This window comes from Gadus chalcogrammus, chromosome 8 (genome assembly GCF_026213295.1).
Source record: "Gadus chalcogrammus isolate NIFS_2021 chromosome 8, NIFS_Gcha_1.0, whole genome shotgun sequence".
NCBI classification, from domain to species: domain Eukaryota; kingdom Metazoa; phylum Chordata; class Actinopteri; order Gadiformes; family Gadidae; genus Gadus; species Gadus chalcogrammus.
Window position 1 is genome coordinate 15,206,492 of NC_079419.1, and position 18,450 is coordinate 15,224,941.

Consider the following 18,450-nt stretch of genomic DNA (forward strand, 5'->3'; position numbering starts at 1 on the left):
CTCCCTCTACCCAGTCAGCCACCGGGGTGACCCTACCAATTCATTTAGACATGCATTATATTAGGGATCATTTCCTATCACCTTTATATATTACCCCACTCCCGACATATTTGCCAATAGAGCTTTTGGTGGCGGATCCTTTCGTTATGACTAATTGATGAAACGTAGTCTTGGATGTAATCCCACTATCCGCCATGATATCCCATGCCGGCACAACCGCCTCCCCCGGGCCGTACCTTGCAGCTCGCGGATCTCCTCCGAGCCCTCGCTGGAGCTCCTCATGGCGGCCTCCAGCGTGCTCTGCAGCAGCAGCAGCTCCTTCTCCAGCTGGGCCTTCTCGCCGTCCGCCGCGCGGCTCTTCTCCTGCAGCTCGCGGTTCAGGCCCTCCAGCTGGGTCATGGACTTGGCCACCTCCGTGTGGTTCTTCCTCAGCCGCGCCGCCGTGTCCGACTCGGCCCGCAACAGGTCGTTGGCCTCCTCTAGCTGCCAGTCAGGGAAGGATAGGGGGGGGGGGGGGGGGGGGGGGGGGGGCGTTGTTAGGGTTGGATGGTGGTTTGGTCACTTAGGGGTCACTTTTGTTTATACTTTGTGGCTATGGGAAAAATCAAGAAAAACTCTTTTAGCATAAACACTCTTAAACGCAATTGCTATACACATGATGTGTCCATTGAAAAAATTACTAGTTGACAAATGACTCATGATTAATAGTATTAACAAAGAGGCGTTTCCCTTTGCAGGATACACGTTGTTTTGGCCTTGTAAGCGCGTGTGTGTGTGTGTGTGTGTGTGTGTGTGTGTGTGTGTGTGTGTGTGTGTGTGTGTGTGTGTGTGTGTGTGTGTGTGTGTGTGTGTGTGTGTGTGTGTGTGTGTGTGTGCGCGCGCGCTGTCGTGTTAATGCAAGCTCATTTGTGTGTGCGCGTGGCCAGTCTGTGCAGCATACCTGGTTCTGCAGCTGGACTATCTTGTCGTTGGAGGCCTGCGAGTTCTGGCTAATCTTCCTCATGTTCTCGAGCTGCTCCTTCAGAGTGGAAACTGGAAGGGATCCAACGGGGAACAAGGGATTAGATACGGAGGCTACTCCTAGCCACTGCCAAACAAACTCACCCACCCGACCCCCGGGTTCACATGAGTCATCTACAAACATAGAACTAGTGTTGGGGTGCGAGTGCACGTGCGTGTGCGTGTGCGTGTGAATGCCCGCACGCGTGACACACCACTGGGTCTTAAGAGTCCAACGGCTTAATGTCAATCGGATCCACTTAGTGCTGTCCTCTGATGGATGCCAGTGGCAGGTATTCCTAGTGTGGGCATGTGTGTTTTTAAAGGGGCAGCGCGACCACACTCCATTACACTGGCCCATAGCAGTAAGATTAAATCATTTGGCACACAGCAGATACCGTTTATTGGGTAATTGGGATGGAGGGGTCAGGAGAGGTAGTAATACTTAAAAATAACTGAACAAAACATTGCCGCCGAGGTTTTAGAACCGGACATGCAGTCCATATCACAATGTGGGAGAGTTCTCTCTGCCCGCACCCCCCCCCTCCTCCTCCCCAGACAAGATAACCCTAACACGGGTTGTAAGGTGGAGGACCCTGAACGAACACAAGCGCAAGAGCTCTACGAATGAGGACAAGGCTTTTTAGGTCAGAAACTGGGAGGAAGTGGGGTACTGTAAGATAGTGAATCATAACAAACATTTTCATCCCATCTCTAAGTCTCTTATCTATTGCCGTCATTATTATACAGATTCTACCAAAAATCTGCTTAAGCAGTTAGTGATTTCTATGATTTCGTTTGTTTTATGGATGTTTTCATTCAGGTTGTTGTTGTTTTTTTTACAAAACAATACAAATTAATCCAAGAGCGGAAAAAAACAGCTGAACTGACTGAACGGCTCCCTCTGAACTCAATCAGAGGTTCCCCACAGAGTGCCACACAGATGAAGCCCCACGTCTCCCCAGGGGGCCGCCTACCCTCGTTCTCCAGGTTGCGCCTCTTCTCCGCCTCCTGGTCGGCCTTCCTCTGGTAGTCCGAGGAGCGGTGCTGCATCATCATCTTGTCCTTCTCCAGCGCCGACAGGCCCGCCTCCAGGCTCTTCCTCCGGTTACCCTGCAGGGCCACCAGGTCGCCCACGAGAGAGGGAGGTGGGGGGGGGGGGGGGGGGAGGGGGAGGGGGAAGAAGACATTCAAACGCCACTTATTCAATTAACCTTCTTCACAGATCGTCACGAGCAGGGTAAAGTAGGTTCCGGTTCCTGTAATCTTAACATAGGGTCGGTTTTGTCTGCGTCGCAGCACTCGGTTGGTTGATGTCTATATAGATGACATTGTCAAAATACACTGACTATAATGGTGCGCTATCTAACCGAAATTGTACAAACCGATAATTAATGTTAAGAGCTACAGCTGTGTTTGTGTTACTATGAAAAGGATCTATTGTCCCGTCTGCATGACTGCATGGGATTTCCAGCGACGTTCTTTCATTTGGCCACTTTGAATACGACACGCAGCCCCTCCGTAAACCGCAGAGCGGATTCTGTTATCTTACCTCCTCATCCAGTTCTTTCATCATCTTGTCCAGTTTGTTGTTGGACATCCTGAAAAAATATAACATATATTCGGTTTTAATTTCCATCCTACCATCCAATAAAAGTCACCTTAAACTTGGTGTGAGTTTGAATGTGAATGACCGAAGGTTATAAGATATTGTTGGACATCATTTGTTTTTTTTTAGCCCAGCTCGTTTGCGTGCGTGCATGCGTGTGTCTCCTGTACCTGCACTTCTGCTCCATCTCATCCTTGAGCTGCATCTCGCCGTGCAGCTGTTCCTCCAGCTGGTAGATCCTCTTCTGCAGATTCTCCAGCTGGACACAGACAGAAAGACAGCAGGCAGTCAGCCAGTCAGCCAGGTGTTGGGGGTGTAGACTAAATTATATTCTCATAATGCAAAGCTGTATATTGCACAGACTACATCCCACTGTCATTCAATGTCCTTCACTCTCTTGTGTACACACAAGCTCAACGTAATGTTAGTGTTTAATGGACACGCACGCTACGAGCAAAGCTTACTCACGTAAAACCCAAATCACTGTATATCTCCAACTTATAGGATTAGGGGGACCTCAACCCATTCAATCGCCGTTCCCTGTCTCTAAACATTACAACACTCACATGGCTCTTGTCCTCCTTCGTGGCACTGCTACGCTTGTCGCTGGTCTTGGTGGTGCGTTGAAGTCTGGGCAGAGAAGGTCCAGAGAGGTTTGAGGTCAGGACACTTTGTTTACCAAGCTAAACATGGATGTGCTAAATACTAACATCACAGTTATGCGTTTTTCGTTCCCAATATTATTTACATGACACCGCAACCACACAGAGCCAAAAAACTAATTGTGGTCTTAGATTCATCCGTAAAATAAAAAGGCCAAAATACAAAAATAACATGCACAAGATGGAATAACATTCCAAATATAGTAGAATTTTAGACTATAACGCTTATCCAGATTTGTTGAATACAAAATGGCTCCTCCAAATGTAATAAAAACATTGGTATTTTCCCTTCTTCTGGGGTGCTGTGCAGCGTTTGATTGGCGTCAGAGACGGGAAGGCAGATCCTGAACGCACGACAGGTTGGGAATGCATTGGATGAACGTACTGGTGAGTACTGTAGTAGGTGAAGCCCACGAAGGGGAGCTGGTTGCCCACAAAGGCCTTTGGTGTGGGGAAGGTCTCCTCCTCCCCGCGGTTCTCCTCGATGTCGTCGAAGTTGCTGGTGTCGATGTCGCTGCTGAGCTCAGGCACCACGGGGGCCGCCGCTGCAGAGACGAGCACAAGCAGAGGAAACGCATTGAGGCCTTCCACTACACTTTGATGTGGGCAGGTTCAAACAGGAACACGGGTCATCTAGAGTTATTATTCTTTTTTTTTTTATGTTAATTATTATCATCAGTTTCCCTTTTTACCAACAAGGCAGGAACCTATTCCTCCGGTCCCCTGCGTCATACAGACTACAGTTGAGCTGCTGAACACACACACCACTCAAGCGTCGCAAAAACAATTGTTTCTCTGCCCATTTCCAGGTATTTTCCCCCAGTCTAGAGGAACAAGTTGGCCAGCAGCTAGCATAGAGTTACTATGTAGCGGAGGGGATTATAGGCACAGCTTCCACACACAACACCTTGTAAGAATGCAGGATTTACATGAATACAGGACATTTACATTTTGCAAATGTGCTCTCCAGGGAAACACAACGCAGAGGTTGTCAGTGGCTTCAACAGTGGCTTCAAGTTGACATATGCGGCTGGCATTTGGCGCCTTTGGCTAAAATGTTTTTCTTTGTACGCAGAGAGTTCTCCAAGCACAATAGATAATGGTGCTGCATGGTAAGCTACCGAGTATGGGAGTTTACTTCAATTAATTTTTACCTACAAATAGGAGAGACTAATCAAACCATCTTCCCTGCACCCAATTTGCACGACACCGTGCACGGAGGGGTCGGCTTAGCTCAGAAGGTAGAGCAGGTTCATCTGTAAACAGAAGGTTGCTAGTGCGATGCCCGGCTCCTCCTAGCTGAGGGTTTGGCTGTCTCTGAGCCAGACACCTCACCCTAACTGCTCCTGACGAGCTGGGTGGCGCCTTGCATGGTTGACTCCGCAGTCGGTGTGTGAATGTCTGCAAGACACTTTGAATAAAAGCGTCTAATTTCCTCCATTTTCCCCCTGGTCTTCATCCCCCACTGGGGACATTATTTTCTCGTCTTATCGTTCACAGCTAGATTGGTAGAGGCGGGATTAGCCCCATGAGAGACGTGGAGCTTCTGAGAGACTGTATTTCCCAAAGCCCTTCGCTTTGCCTCGGCTGCGGCGTAATCCACTGAAGGGTTACTCAAAGTTCTCTGGATCACAGACTTATTTAAAATAAGATATTTTTAAAGCAGGACGAGGGGTGGGGGTGGGCCGGGGGGGCTTTTGTTGGCCTGCAGCAAAGTGCTGACTAAAGCCCGGGGCAGTATTTAATATAAACCCACTCAAAAGAGCCGTGTACAGCCACTGGATTTAAAACACTCTTTAAATTCTAATCCCCCCTCACGTCGGGTGTCACGACCCCACCCCGCCCCCCCTCCCTCTGCGTTAACATTCACCACAGGGCCGCTTCCCCTTCTCTTGGCCCCCCAGCTGCAGCAGGCGTGCTGTCACCGCTCCTGCCAGCACCGGCGCTTAAGTCTTGTAAAAGGATACAGAATGAATGGCTCTTCCCCCCCCACCCCCCCCCCGCCCCCTGCCTCTGCAAGAATTTCCTGCCACTGTCCATAGTGGGCGACATGGAAAAACAAACAATGTTGGGCCGCTTGGGGAAGGGTGTGAGGAAACAATAACAGGGAGGGAGATCCATCTGGGGAAAAACTGAAAACCCCCAAAAAAAACGTTTTAAATGTTTTAAAAAAACGCCAGCCGACGTGGCCTCACTCTCTCGGACGTTGTCCCACGTCCACTGGTCGTTCTTGAAGAAGGGATGCCTCTTGATCTCGTCCACGCCGTTCCGGCCCAGGCGCACCTCTCTGTGGAGCGAGACGCACACGGATTGATGAGACACTTCCCGTGTTCATGGAACATACACACACGCTCACAAATATACATACATACATACATACATAGGCTCGGAGAACAGATAAGAATGTTCTTGACACAAATAAGTTACGTTGTAAACAATGCACATGCTATATAGGTAAACAAAGGGCTCCCACTATCTGAATTGGGAGCTGTTCGACATGCAAGGACATTCTTCTATGTTGTTGTTATGCGCCATCCACCAGTCTCTACGAGCTGCCCGACGCTCGGAGCAAAGCCAGGGGACGGGCCCCGAGGGCTCTGGAGATTAGGCCACCTAACCCCCGCCTTGTTGACCTCGCTACTACGGCGCTATCGCTGACCTGTCGGTGAGGAAAGCACAGATGAGGTTCTTGGCGTCCTTGGTGATGTCGCTGTCGTCGGGGAAGGTCAGGGCGTTCTTGTGGTTCATGATCTTGCTGTACGTGCCCACCAGCGAGTCGGCATAGAACGGCGTGTCGCCTGAAACCAAGCAACAGGAAAGGTGCACTTCAGGTGTTGTAATAGGGAAGGGTGTACACTATGGTTCCAGTTTGGAGCCAGAAACATTTAGACGGTGTCTGTGTGGATTGGGAATCCAAAATAATAGAATAGTAATTTGAAATATAAGGATAGGGTGTGAAAAAAACTGAGTTCTTGTGTTGTTTCCATTTTATAATCCACTAATTATTACACATAAGCCATCTGACCAAGCACACCTAGAAACAAGGTGTGAGTTACAGAACCTTAAGGACTGTGGATTAAAAGGCTTTGACTGGCCGTTGCGGTGAAAATAACAAAGGCCTCGACAGCCCACTCACCGACGAGCATCTCATATAGGAAGACTCCCACGGACCACCAGTCACACTCCCGGCCGTAATACCCGTCTCCTCCCTGGGATTTCAGTACCTCGGGGGAAATGTAGTCCGGCGTTCCCACTGCAGTGTCGCATCGTACCATTCCGTCCTGATAGAGACCAAGCCGCCATTTCAACATGATTATTATTATTATTAGGCAAGGCCGCTTAATTTATATAGCACTTTTCATACACGAGGCCGATTCAAAGTGCTTCACATAGAAACATTAAATAGTAGATAAGTTTAAGAAAAAGTGAGCCAAATAGATACAATTATATCATATTTTCTAAAAAAGTTTACGAAAGCACATCAAGGAGTGTCTTGAATCTGGACACTTAGTACGGTTCTTATTTATATTGAACCCATGCATCGTGCTGCCATGCCCTGGAGAACAGGCCGCTGGGGTACCTTGTTCATTTTCATGCAGGTTCCAAAGTCTGCCAGCTTCAAGTGGCCTGCTTTGTCTAGCAACATGTTATCGGGCTTAACGTCCCTGGGGAGACAAAAGCAGAGAGGCAGAGAGGTGGCGTTAGGGCTCAGGCTGCAGCGATTCACAAAGTCAACATGTATTTTCAGGGGAAAACAGTGGAAAAAAAGCCCACTCTAAAATTGCAAGGCGCACACAAGTCTAGGCTGACTTGGGTGTCCATTTACGCTCTCCAGCACTACTTTATCGCTCACGTTTCACATTGAAATACAATCCGTTCTGCATGGGTCTGACTGCTTTTTCCTGCATTCTTGAATTCTAGGCCTGAATCCGTCTTGCCGGGTTTAATTGAAACGCAGACGATGACGAAAGAAACAGTTTTTCCATTAGGAGCGATGCATGGAGACGCTGTGGCCAAAGGAATGCCGGAACAAGTATTTTTAGCAGTCACGAATGAACACCATGACGTTTTTCCACATGTAATAAACCTAAACGGCCATGAACAGCACAGCAAAAAGGCGCACGTGTGTGTGTGTGTGTGTGTGTGTGTGTGTGTGTGTGTGTGTGTGTGTGTGTGTGTGTGTGTGTGTGTGTGTGTGTGTGTGTGTGTGTGTGTGTGTGTGTGTGTGTGTGTGTGTGTGTGTGTGTGTGTGCATACATGTGCATGTGTTTATTTGTGTGCGTGCGTGCGTGTGTGTGCGTGCGCGTGTCTGTGTGTCTGCGTGTACCTATGAATGAACCCCATGGCGTGGATGCCATCCAGCGCCAGCACCACCTCGGCTGTGTAGAAGCGCGCCCACTTCTCGGGCACGTCGTAGTTGCTCATCAAGTTGACCAGGTCTCCGCCGGGCATGTACTCCATCACCATGTAGAGGTAGCGGTCGTCCTGGAAGGCGAAGAACAGCTGCAGGGGGAGGGGGGGGGGGGAAGGGGGCGGAGCTTGTCATCGGTAAACAGGAAGCAAGGGTATGATACCCTTCAAGGTCACCACCAGCCTGACGCTGATGTAAACGTGTGAAAACCGCTGGCTGTGGGGTGTGAGGTGTTCAAGGTCAAAATACAAACAAGACGATTTATTTCCCGTGGATGGATATTTGAATGTCAAACCAAAATGTGAGCTAAATTAAACACGAGTGGAGGATGAGATGAGTGATGAGAGACGATGATTCTTGGAGACGTTTCCCTTTCTGGAGTCACATGCTCGTGCGAGTGTCAGGACCATTCAGCACAACCTAAAGTTCAATTCTAGCCCCTGGTTATAAAGGAACATCCCTCGTCCTGCTTGTACATCCGAGTAGACGCAATGCATTCTGGGAATGCTGTGCGCCGTCACTCACCTGCACCACCCAGGCGAAGTTGGCGAAGGCCATGATGTCCCTCTCCTCCCAGAAGAAGGCAGAGTCAGACCTCTTAATCATCTCAAACTTGCTCAGCAGCTTCATGGCGTACACCTTCCTCGTGGCTCTGTGTCTGACCTGGGGTGAAAGGGGAACAGTTAGGCCCGGTCCTACTGAGACCACAACAAACCACCCTATGAGACTGTCCCACAGGTAGAATGCAAGGAACAGAAGCTGTTTGCAGCAATATATTTCCCTTTCTTGTACTTGCTGCACCTTGAAGATATTTTCCTGTCTCTGTTGTGCACTAGCTAGCACATTATCGTACAATGTTTGTAGAATGTCTTGTTGAATGTATGCATCATAACCAAGACTAATTCCTTGTCATCTTGTTCACATAATAAAATAAGTATAGTCATAATTCTGATTCAGAAGATAGGATAATATCTTACAATACTACAGCTACAATATAAGTGGACTGAATCTCATCATGAGTGTATATGTGACAGACTATTTCACTTTGAAGATCCCTCTTATGAAGTGGGCCATGGAGGTCTTACCAATTGCACCTCTCCAAAGGCTCCTCTCCCAATAACTTTGACCACCTCATAGTCATCCGCTTTCATGCGCAGATCCCGTATCTTACTGATGGTGTCTTTATCTGGAAGGAGAAAAACAGGAGACACACAGCAGATGAGTCCTCCACACACGCTAAGAGGTCATAGAGAGCCCACACACAGCGGAGAAAGCAGGGAGCATCTAGTTAACCCACAGCCCCGGGGAGCAACTCCTGCAAGCTAGCCCTGTACGCTTAGCCAAGCGGTTGCACTTAAAAGCCTATAAAAGCGTCTGATCAAAAGGTGAGCGTCCCTGCATTGTCCAGATGGAGCGGGGAGGGATTTATCCAATCAGACACCGCAAACATGTTGGCAAGCGCATCAGAAGAGGAAAACGTATTTTGGCGGACACGGCGGCCGAAGGAACAACGTTTTGGAGCCCTGCTGTAACAATGCCGGTTCCCCCCATGGGCAGATCGGTATTCTCTGATCTGCCAAATTTGGTCATAGTTGGACTGTCTGATTCCAATGGGTCACAACGTGCACACGAGAGAGAGAGAGAGAGAGAGAGAGAGAGAGAGAGAGAGAGAGAGAGAGAGAGAGAGAGAGAGAGAGAGAGAGAGAGAGAGAGAGAGAGAGAGAGAGAGGAGAGAGAGAGAGAGAGAGAGAGAGAGAGAGAGAGAGAGAGAGAGAGAGAGAGAGAGAGAGAGAGAGAGGAGAAGAGAGGCCGAGGAGGAAATAGAGAGGGGAGGGAGAGAAGAGAGTGAGGGTATCCAAGTTCAATGGATCTATAAATAAACACCAAGGCTTATTATAATGAAAACATTTCAGAGAGTGAGTCAGAGAACACAACCCTGAGATTCGCATGGAGGGCAGCATTAGAATGGTTCCAACTGGGCTGATGAATAAGAGCGGCTCAATAGGAGAAAAGGGTTCCAAGAAAGGCCCGCTTCTTCTACGCACATCGAAGTCAGCTGATGCGATGCATGGTGCAACGCATCAGGGACTGGAGTTGCGAGCCCTTCAGGCACGGCATGCCAGTGGCGCACAGGCCATCACAAGACATCAAGTCCATCACCCCCATGTCCCACGGCAGTTGGCTGATGAGCCCGGCTAGATGTGTACCAACTCCCAAGCGCACTTTCAATGCGTGGTGGAACCTTTGCCTGGGGCTTGGCAGCCTGTAAATCTGAATTGTTTTCTTCTCGGTACCTTTAGTAGTTCAGCTTTCATCATCTATGGGGTCTTAAAACTGCTTTGTTCATATGACTTACGTGTAATTGCTAGTTATTTAACAGTTGAGACAACGTGTTACATGAATGTATATAAAAGTATAACTGAGGATTTAACCTGAAAGGCTGGAGTGACACTAAAAACAAAAATAATTTACAAGCTTGAAAGTGGTGGTACAAATGTTACCATGACAAGAAAGTGATTTGCAGTAAACCACTTAGAGATCATGTGCATACTTTGACGGAGAAAGGTCAGAGCCCGACTGACTACCTAGGCGTTTTATTGGAACAAGTACCTCTATATCACATTACTACCCCTTCAAGTTTTTCCCGTGATACCGTCGTGCACTTTGCAACATAAAAGCCCAGTGCATACGTGTCGTACTAATGGCACGATTCAAAGTGGTGATGTGACGCTGATAAAGGGAACAAGCATCATTTGGGTCACTGGCCATCTATGAAAGCCCTCTTTTGTGGACCATGCCAAAGCAACAGACACAATTGGGTGCCCTGGCCCACATAAAGGCGTTGACCCTATAACGGCCTTCTTTACTGAACCTAGCTGGGGCATAAACCCATATGCAGGTTTTTTTAAAAGGGGGGTGGGGGTTTGATTATGAACATGTCGTTGTTGGAGACATGGCGGGTGTCAGCACAGAAAGGAGGACAGGAGGGGTGGGGGGGGGGGAAAGCATTGTGAATAGCTTACATTGCTGGGGTAGGGTACTTACATCTATTCAAGAAATTGTCAATGCTCTTGTTCTTCCTCAGGGCAGGGAAGTCGAGGTCATACACCAATGCGTCCAAGCCATCCTAGAAGGGGGAAGAAAAAATGAAACGCAAAAATGTTACAATGAATTCACTACAGTCCCCCTTGTGATTGCTGGCAGCATCCCTAGATAAGCACTGTTGTTTGGGTTCTGGGTTTGAAAGAACCCAAACAACAGTGAAATCAAATCAGTAAACCAGGCTTCTAGTTAATGTTCGTCCTAGCAATTGTTACCTTGAGGCCCTGCCACATCAAACCAATGTCAGAGAAACAGCCTGGACGAAGGCAGACTGTTGCGTTGCCTCTCGTTACCTGTGTCTTGGCCAAAGAGTTGCACCTGATCACATCGCAAAGACTACAGCCAATGGCCAACGAGCACATATACGTTCTGCGCCTGTGTGAGAGGAAGTGCTCGTGCATCGATTAGCTTAGCCTGAACAGACAATTCGAGGGATCTCCCTCACCGACTGCCTCCGACTCTGATTTAATTGCAGAATCGGCCGAAAGACCGCCGACAAGACCCGACTAGTGCCAACTGTGCAGGACACACTGCAGAAACTAGGGCCACAGACACTTAGAGTTAATAAGGATCACTGTTCTAGAAGGCCTCAGGTGAACACAATTGTTAACAAAATGAACTTTTGATGACAGTCCACTACGAAAGGGTTCAGTAGGTGATGAACCGCTTTAATAAAACGTTTTTAATTGTATGCCACATTTCATGGGGAGCAAATGATGACATACATGTTTCTATTAACTCAAGAGAGGACCAGCTATTTGATGATCTGCCTCACAACACTCGTAGAGCTGGGAATCAGATGGACTAGCCTACATGTCAAGAAATATTGTCCGACCTTTTAGGGCTACAATGCTGACAGAGGGTGCTGTACATGCTACGTTGCTCAAATCCTGACCCAGTTTAACACCCCTCACAAAACAATTCAGCTGAAAATAACATTCTTGTGAAATAATAAAAAGGGTAAATAATGAGAAGATCTGCTATAGCGACTAGATCGAAACTATGCAATGATTGTGAAGCAGAACACCATAGAAGACTGAGGGTGTGCTAGGGTTGGTGACCAGCTGTAATCATAAGGGCTAGTTAGCCTTCGGCTAGGCATGAGGGGAAGTGCAACTGGTAGGATTTAATCTAATCTGCTTTAATCCAGGATGGTTGACACATGACCGTTACACAAACACCAGCATACATGGAGTGAAGATGCAAGTTTAACAGCTCGAAGATGTTGAAACAGCCCTGTTTCAGCAGGTCTCTCACACACGGCCAGTCAGCCAGTCACTGGATTCTGATCTGATCAAAGACCCTGAACTGGACGATTTAATACAAGGAGGGTCATCCCTACTCGCATGCAATGTAAACCACTCTATATAGGAAAATGCACTTTCAAAGATTAAAATGTCTTTCAAAGATTAAAATAAATGATGTTGTGGTAAAAACGAAAAATGTGAATTTATGACTTTGCTTCCCATTCTTGAAGGGATATCCGGAGGTATCCGTTAATGGCTCCATATTGCGACAAGTTGTTTAATTCCAAATCATCGTGCGTCCAGAAGGGCAGTTTGCTGGGTTAGCATTTGCTCTCAAATAGCCGATTGGATTGACTGGCAGAGTTACACTAGCCTGGCTCCTGTTCATCTGAGGAGAATAAACCTCGAATTACTTTAAAGATTTCTAATGTTTTCCCTATGGTGGCCGCTTATTCAAAATGAGTGCCAATAACAACACAACAAGATTAAAGTTAGCCTATAAACACACTATATGTGGCGCTGTGATTATGAAGTTACCTGTGACATTGCCATGATCAGCTGCTTCTGGGTAGTCTGAGCGGAGGGTAACCGTCAGCAGCACATCACAGGCAACCGTATAATCACAGCACTGACTATCATGTTGAATAATTGGTGTGTTTTGAACTCCCCTTCTGAATGCACAATGATCAATTTCAGATACAACAACTCGTATGAATCTGGCTGAGAATGGCAAACGGCAATAACTGATTTCACGGCAAATCACCCTATGATTCATTGTGAGGAGCGTTAAATATGGGATAAGATTGTAATATGCAAATCTCTTTATCGTGATAACAGATCCTTAAGAAAACAAGCCGCATACGCAACAAATGACATCTCTTGCACGCTCTGGATTCCCGCCCAAGATGAATTCTGCTTCGTTTGGCATCTCTGTGCAAAACAATGACACATGGTGATTCAGCAGCTCAGACGAGACGGAGGAGGAATCCTCTTAAGTGACTGCTGCTCCTGCTGAGCACTACAGTGGACGTGAGGCACCCGCCACGCCCCCACCCATAACACCCCACCAGGGGATATAAACCCTGCCAGACGCCTCAGGGATGGGGGGAAGGAGGTGGAGGACGCGGAGGGGAGGGGCGAGAGGGGGACAAGGCAAAAGGAAAGAATGGGAAGAGGTGTGCGGATGGGGAAGGAAGACCACAACACAGGAATTCACAGAGTCTGGATAATGAAAGAAAAACAGAAGAGTAACTGGGGCAAATGCTACGACGCATGTAAACAGAACGGCTGAACCGAGCTAAAGAAAACGAAAAACAAAAACCTCATGAAGTCAAGCCTCATGAGTTCACCCAAGGAAGGCCGACGGCAGTGGCGGGGGGAGACGCTTGTAGAAACGCAAAGGGTCCAGTGTGTTCAGGGGGGAACGGGGGGGGGAGTGGGGGGGCTTGATGGTCATACAGTATGTGATTTGTTTGAAAAAAAAAAAAAGAGGCAGAAGAAAAAGGCGTATGAAGAGAGAGAGACCGTTAGGAGGCTAATCACACAGCGCCTGTGCTCAGCGGAGCACGTTTGCATAACTTCCTGCCGCAGAGAGCGCTGGACGGCCACAGCAACATTCCTCCACAGGACCGTACACGTCAGAGAGCTATTTTAAGTATGCGGCCAAACAAGTTCCCAACAAAAAGTAAAGGGAAGAAAGGGAAGGGGGTGGGGGGGAATCCATCCCAAGTACAAAGTCAAATAGGGAGCCTTATTTTCAATCAGCATGCTATTATGAACCCCCCCCCTCCCCTGCACCCTGGCCATACACCTATCCCTCCCTCCTCCTCCTCTACCAAAATGAACAGTGAAGGAAAAAACTATACGGATTAAGACAGATGTGCGGGATTTACTGAAAGAATAGAGCAGAAAATATTAAGACTTTAAAACGACGGCGAACATAGGTTGGACTACAGCGCTTATGGAACTTAAACTGTGTGTGTGTGTGTGTGTGTGTGTGTGCGTGTGTGATCTTTGTGTCATGGGGACTTTCTTGTAGTTTTTATTTTACTTCAAAGAGGAACTGGTACAAATAATCAATGGTGTATAATGGCAAAGAAGCAGGGTGTGCCACCATGGCACACGTACACTTAAATTAACGTCTTATCTGAAGCATGGAGTGGCGCTTCTAAAGATGTTTGTGAGTAAGTCGGGTTGGCTGCTGGGCAAGAGGAAGCAGCAACAGCCCTGTGTCAACAGGGCCCGGACACAGTGGTCCAGTGTACACCAACCACCTAGCAGAACGGTACAAGCATAAGACCAGCAGGTCATAGCAATACAATACTCCTCAATAGAAGGAGAGGCGGCAACGAATAGAGGGGACACACATGTTATGTGTAAATCACAAAATGGGAAAAATGCTTATTTATGTAGCGGGCCAACACGCATAACAAATCAAGTTCCCCACCAAGATTGCGAACAAATCATGTAGCCAATGAGCCGTCCTCTTAGGATGCGAGACTAGCCAAGAATCAATTGGAAGTAAGCACATGACAACGGTAATCAAGCTCAAAAACACATCAACGGCTCTCCAGCAATACAAGAACTGCTGGCCAGTACTACTTGGTGGACCACACCGCCTTCACAATTTTCCAAAAATCCAACTATAGAGGCAAACAAAAATAGACACCCCCTTGCATTAATTCAGCCACCATACATCACGACCAGGCAGGAGACACTGGAGGGCCAACAAATCATAGGGGACAGTCTTGGGAAAAATAATGGCTGGGAAAACAGACCAGGGTCTTGCCAGGGCTGGGCTCCCTCTCCTACTTGTGGTGATGCCGCTTCGGGCGGGTGGATGGATGGATGTGCGGGTCGGTGGGTTAGTGACACATCTCTGGGATTTACTGCGTGAAACACACACGCGCTCATCATCTCACCCATTAATGAAATGTGGCAAACCTAATGAGCGGATAGTTATACTGAACACACAGGCCAAGCGCTTGGCGTAACGTGCGGCAATTATTTCTCGAAGCTTTAGGGGAAGAGAAATATGCACACAGGCTTTTTCCAGACATTTGAGTTGGGGAGTGAAAAAAGGGAAAGAAAGAAAATGTTTCCATGGGACGACACGGCCACATCTTCCCCTCGCTGCCCTGCCAGCACAAGGCATGTGGACCGGCCTGAGTCAAGCCATACATTTCACTTCCAATTCTGCCACCTCTGCGAGACAATACACTTCTCACATTCATTAGTGAGCAAAGGCTCCATAGACCGCCATTTAGGGTGCCATGCAAAGAAGGGCGAATGTATGGGCTGGGCCCGTGTAAACACAAGCGGCGGTAATGTAGGCCAATTACAAAACCATTCAGAAAATGTAATGCCACATCGCTTCCCCTTCCTAAATCGTCAACGTTGGCTTCTGGGATAGGCCTAGACAGAAATAGGGAACTAAGGGACAGTTGGGTCTATTCTTCTGTCAGGTTTATTCCTGTACGCGCTGAAATAGCCGCAGTTTCAGAAACTTTGCAACCCCCTCGTAGGCAGAGTGTAGGCTACTGGCAAGCTCCTTCGCCTCCTCGGACCAAACTCTTGTGCTCAAAGCCCCGCTCACATACTCGGGCAGTATGTGATATCGACTGACAGGAGAGAAAGACTGCGTGTCCAACAGTCTCCTTTGATAAACGGCAGTGACAGTGAACGCAGCCATGGCAAAACAAGGGCATTCCATTTCTTTATGAGGCCCCAGCCGAGACAGAATCACTGTCACAAAGGCTTTCATGTCAAAATATAATTGAGTTCTTGCTAAAGAGGAGCACTCTCCCGTGGTCCCACCGACCAAGTCCAGGACACAGAAAAGTTACAGTGCTTTCCCCATCTCGCATAGGACAGCTGACCTCATCCAAACAAATGTATTAACAAATGATGAGCAAGGATGTGGACTCACTTTAGGTTGTGACTATTAGGCCTGGGAGGCTGCTGAATCATGTGTGAGTGACACTGCAAGAGCGAAGCCCATTTCCTCAGTTACCACAGGCGATAGAAAGCAGAAGGCCTTGCGATTCACCAGGAAGATTACCTCAGAGTGAATAGTTTTATACCTGGATTCCAGTACATGATTGCCCAGCTGAGGAACAAAAAGGTACAAATCGCTGGAGCCATTGTTAAGTGCAGGGTGAATAGCTGAGGAGCAGTTTACAAATGGCCGACCTGTATTAGCCACTAACAATAGGAGAGAGATGTAACGCTGAAACAGAAAAAACAACAATGCACACCCATTGCCCAGCACTGCCTCGCTTAACTGACATTCACACTAGCGGCAGTGCAGTTTATAATTTGATACTGTGTAATTGACATGGCGCTCCACCTTCAAACTAGACATGATGGATTCTGTTGTCAGATGTGCAATATTGTCTGTTATGACAGAGCGTCGTAACAGTCCAAATGTATAACTTGCAGAGATTGAAGGCCATAAAACCTAAAGCTGCGCTATCAGTGCATGCAACACCCTATGTTTGTCCATTCAAGACAAAGGTTACCGGATGAAGACTGCTCCCCTGCCTAGGAAGAGCCTGCTGCATTGTTACATGCCTAATCACACTAAGAGTTAACTTTTGTCTGCATTATTAAAGGGGAAGGCATGACAATCTCGTTGCTGTAGCATCACAGCAATATACATCCAGTCTGCTCCAAGGAATTCCAAGTTCTTATGGAGATTTCCAGTTTTAGCATGGTTGAATAATTTTGGCCCCTTTGATTACGCCATCATAAAATGGGAACTCAAATTAAATTGATCAAAATAGTGTGTGAGCCAAATGGAGCAGATCGGACACACAAACAAACGGTGGTACCTACTATTTTGATCAACAGCAGACCTGGCAGAGAGATTAAGAAAGTTGACTTCAGTCAAAGGGGAAAAAGACTCAAGCCGTGGCCGTTTAAACAGCAGTTTATATTTGATGATTAGCCAGCCAAAATGATTCCAATGACATATCAGGTGGCATTCAACCAATTATCAGACATTCGTCCTCTCTTTTATGTGGACAATTAATGGTAAATTGTTTAAAATAATTGACAGTCTTACATTTAGAAATGATAAGTGAGCATTTCCGAGTGTGGGTTTGACACAAAGGTGTGGTGCCATGATAGCCTATTTCTTCAGTGCGATAAACGATATGGATGGATCGCAAAATGGTGGGGGCAACCAGCTTTCGGCCTGATCACGCCATATTGTGCTCCTACGAGGGTCTGAATCCATGGCTATGCTGGTCTGTTATTGGAGCCAGATACAGATTAAGATTCAAAGTAACATACAAAACAGCTGAAGGGTGCAGAGCTTACGTGCAAATGTTACAGCAACATCAATGAGGGCGGCAGGAAGTTTTAAGTTTACCTTAAACAGGGCCGATATCAAAACCCAACATGTCCCAGCGTATCCTCATTATTTCACTGCACAAATTTGAAAGTTGCCTGTTCCATAAAGGGCCCAAAAGAATGAGCAGACCCCACATTGCAATCAAGAATTGTTCCATTCCTCTAAGTGGGTAAATGTGTTATTGCTGTGGGTATTCCGTTTGTACCGCATTGTAAAATGTTTGAACCAGGTGCACCATTAAGGCCCACAGATAAACAAACGGACATCGACAATATACACTAGCTTGACGTCGGTGAGCCTTGCCATCACAATGCAAGGAATTTGGCCTGTTCAGAATGGCTCTTAAGAGCCTGCCTGGAGGACAGTGATGGTGGGCAACACAACCCAGATAAGACCCTCCACTCTCCAGCAGAAAATATTTAGGGGAGGGAGAAGATAAGGATGACAGAGTACACCCCTGCGCTCTTAAAGGCCACCCTGTAGCCAAGTGGGCCGGTTTGGGCCGAATGTCCCCGTCACACACACACAGTCCAAGCATGGGGAAGCAACACAGGACTAGTAAACCCAGGCCCGACCACCGCAAATACACACTGGGGCAATAACATAACCCCGGTCTGACACTCAGGTACAAAAAGAGGGGCCAGTAACAGGCCTGCATTGTGCTTTTCAGTGGGACCCATTACTCATAGGTAACGCATGCTAGAAGCTTGTTCATGAGTTAAATGTCCCGATTCAAGGCCTTGAGAAACATGAGTCTCTCGTTCACATAATTTTGGTTTATGGGTGCAGAGCTGAGCCCACACCCAGCTACCTCAGAGCCTGCATGCCTGTTTTCAGCATTCTATCCCTCTCTGACGTTCTCTCACTCTCTACAGACGGACAGAATGGCTCAGGGACACACAGGGGGACTCTAGCCCAGTCAAAGACAAGAGGTTATTTGATTAGCATGGAATTTTATTAAGCTGTGGGTGGAGCTGCATGGAGAGTGCCTGGGCAAAAGGCCTCCATTCATTGATCAGAGGAAGATTGCAGAGCAAGAGAGGGGGGGGGAAAGAGGAACAACA

General features: G+C 47.6%; 2 protein-coding genes across 4 annotated transcripts in view; one reads left to right on the forward strand and one right to left on the reverse strand.

The window, feature by feature from the left end:
• The window catches only part of rock1 (Rho-associated, coiled-coil containing protein kinase 1), a 36,873-nt gene that overhangs the window by 16,031 nt on the left and 2,392 nt on the right, over window positions 1–18,450 (reverse strand). For all 3 annotated transcript variants that reach the window (XM_056596856.1, XM_056596857.1, XM_056596858.1), the window contains exons 2-16: window positions 10,727–10,808; window positions 8,767–8,867; window positions 8,207–8,344; window positions 7,598–7,773; window positions 6,851–6,935; window positions 6,407–6,551; window positions 5,930–6,068; window positions 5,466–5,557; window positions 3,656–3,815; window positions 3,175–3,238; window positions 2,779–2,867; window positions 2,552–2,600; window positions 1,977–2,112; window positions 941–1,032; window positions 237–483 (exon numbers count right to left, since the gene is read on the reverse strand). In XM_056596856.1, the coding sequence (XP_056452831.1) occupies window positions 237–483; window positions 941–1,032; window positions 1,977–2,112; window positions 2,552–2,600; window positions 2,779–2,867; window positions 3,175–3,238; window positions 3,656–3,815; window positions 5,466–5,557; window positions 5,930–6,068; window positions 6,407–6,551; window positions 6,851–6,935; window positions 7,598–7,773; window positions 8,207–8,344; window positions 8,767–8,867; window positions 10,727–10,808 (1,795 nt within the window). The remainder of the gene's footprint in view (window positions 1–236; window positions 484–940; window positions 1,033–1,976; window positions 2,113–2,551; window positions 2,601–2,778; window positions 2,868–3,174; window positions 3,239–3,655; window positions 3,816–5,465; window positions 5,558–5,929; window positions 6,069–6,406; window positions 6,552–6,850; window positions 6,936–7,597; window positions 7,774–8,206; window positions 8,345–8,766; window positions 8,868–10,726; window positions 10,809–18,450) is intronic.
• The window catches only part of greb1l (GREB1 like retinoic acid receptor coactivator), a 77,688-nt gene that overhangs the window by 4,970 nt on the left and 54,268 nt on the right, over window positions 1–18,450 (forward strand). Inside the window, exon 2 of the mRNA XM_056596855.1 lies at window positions 3,581–3,657. The gene's annotated coding sequence lies outside the window, so the exon portion shown is untranslated. The remainder of the gene's footprint in view (window positions 1–3,580; window positions 3,658–18,450) is intronic.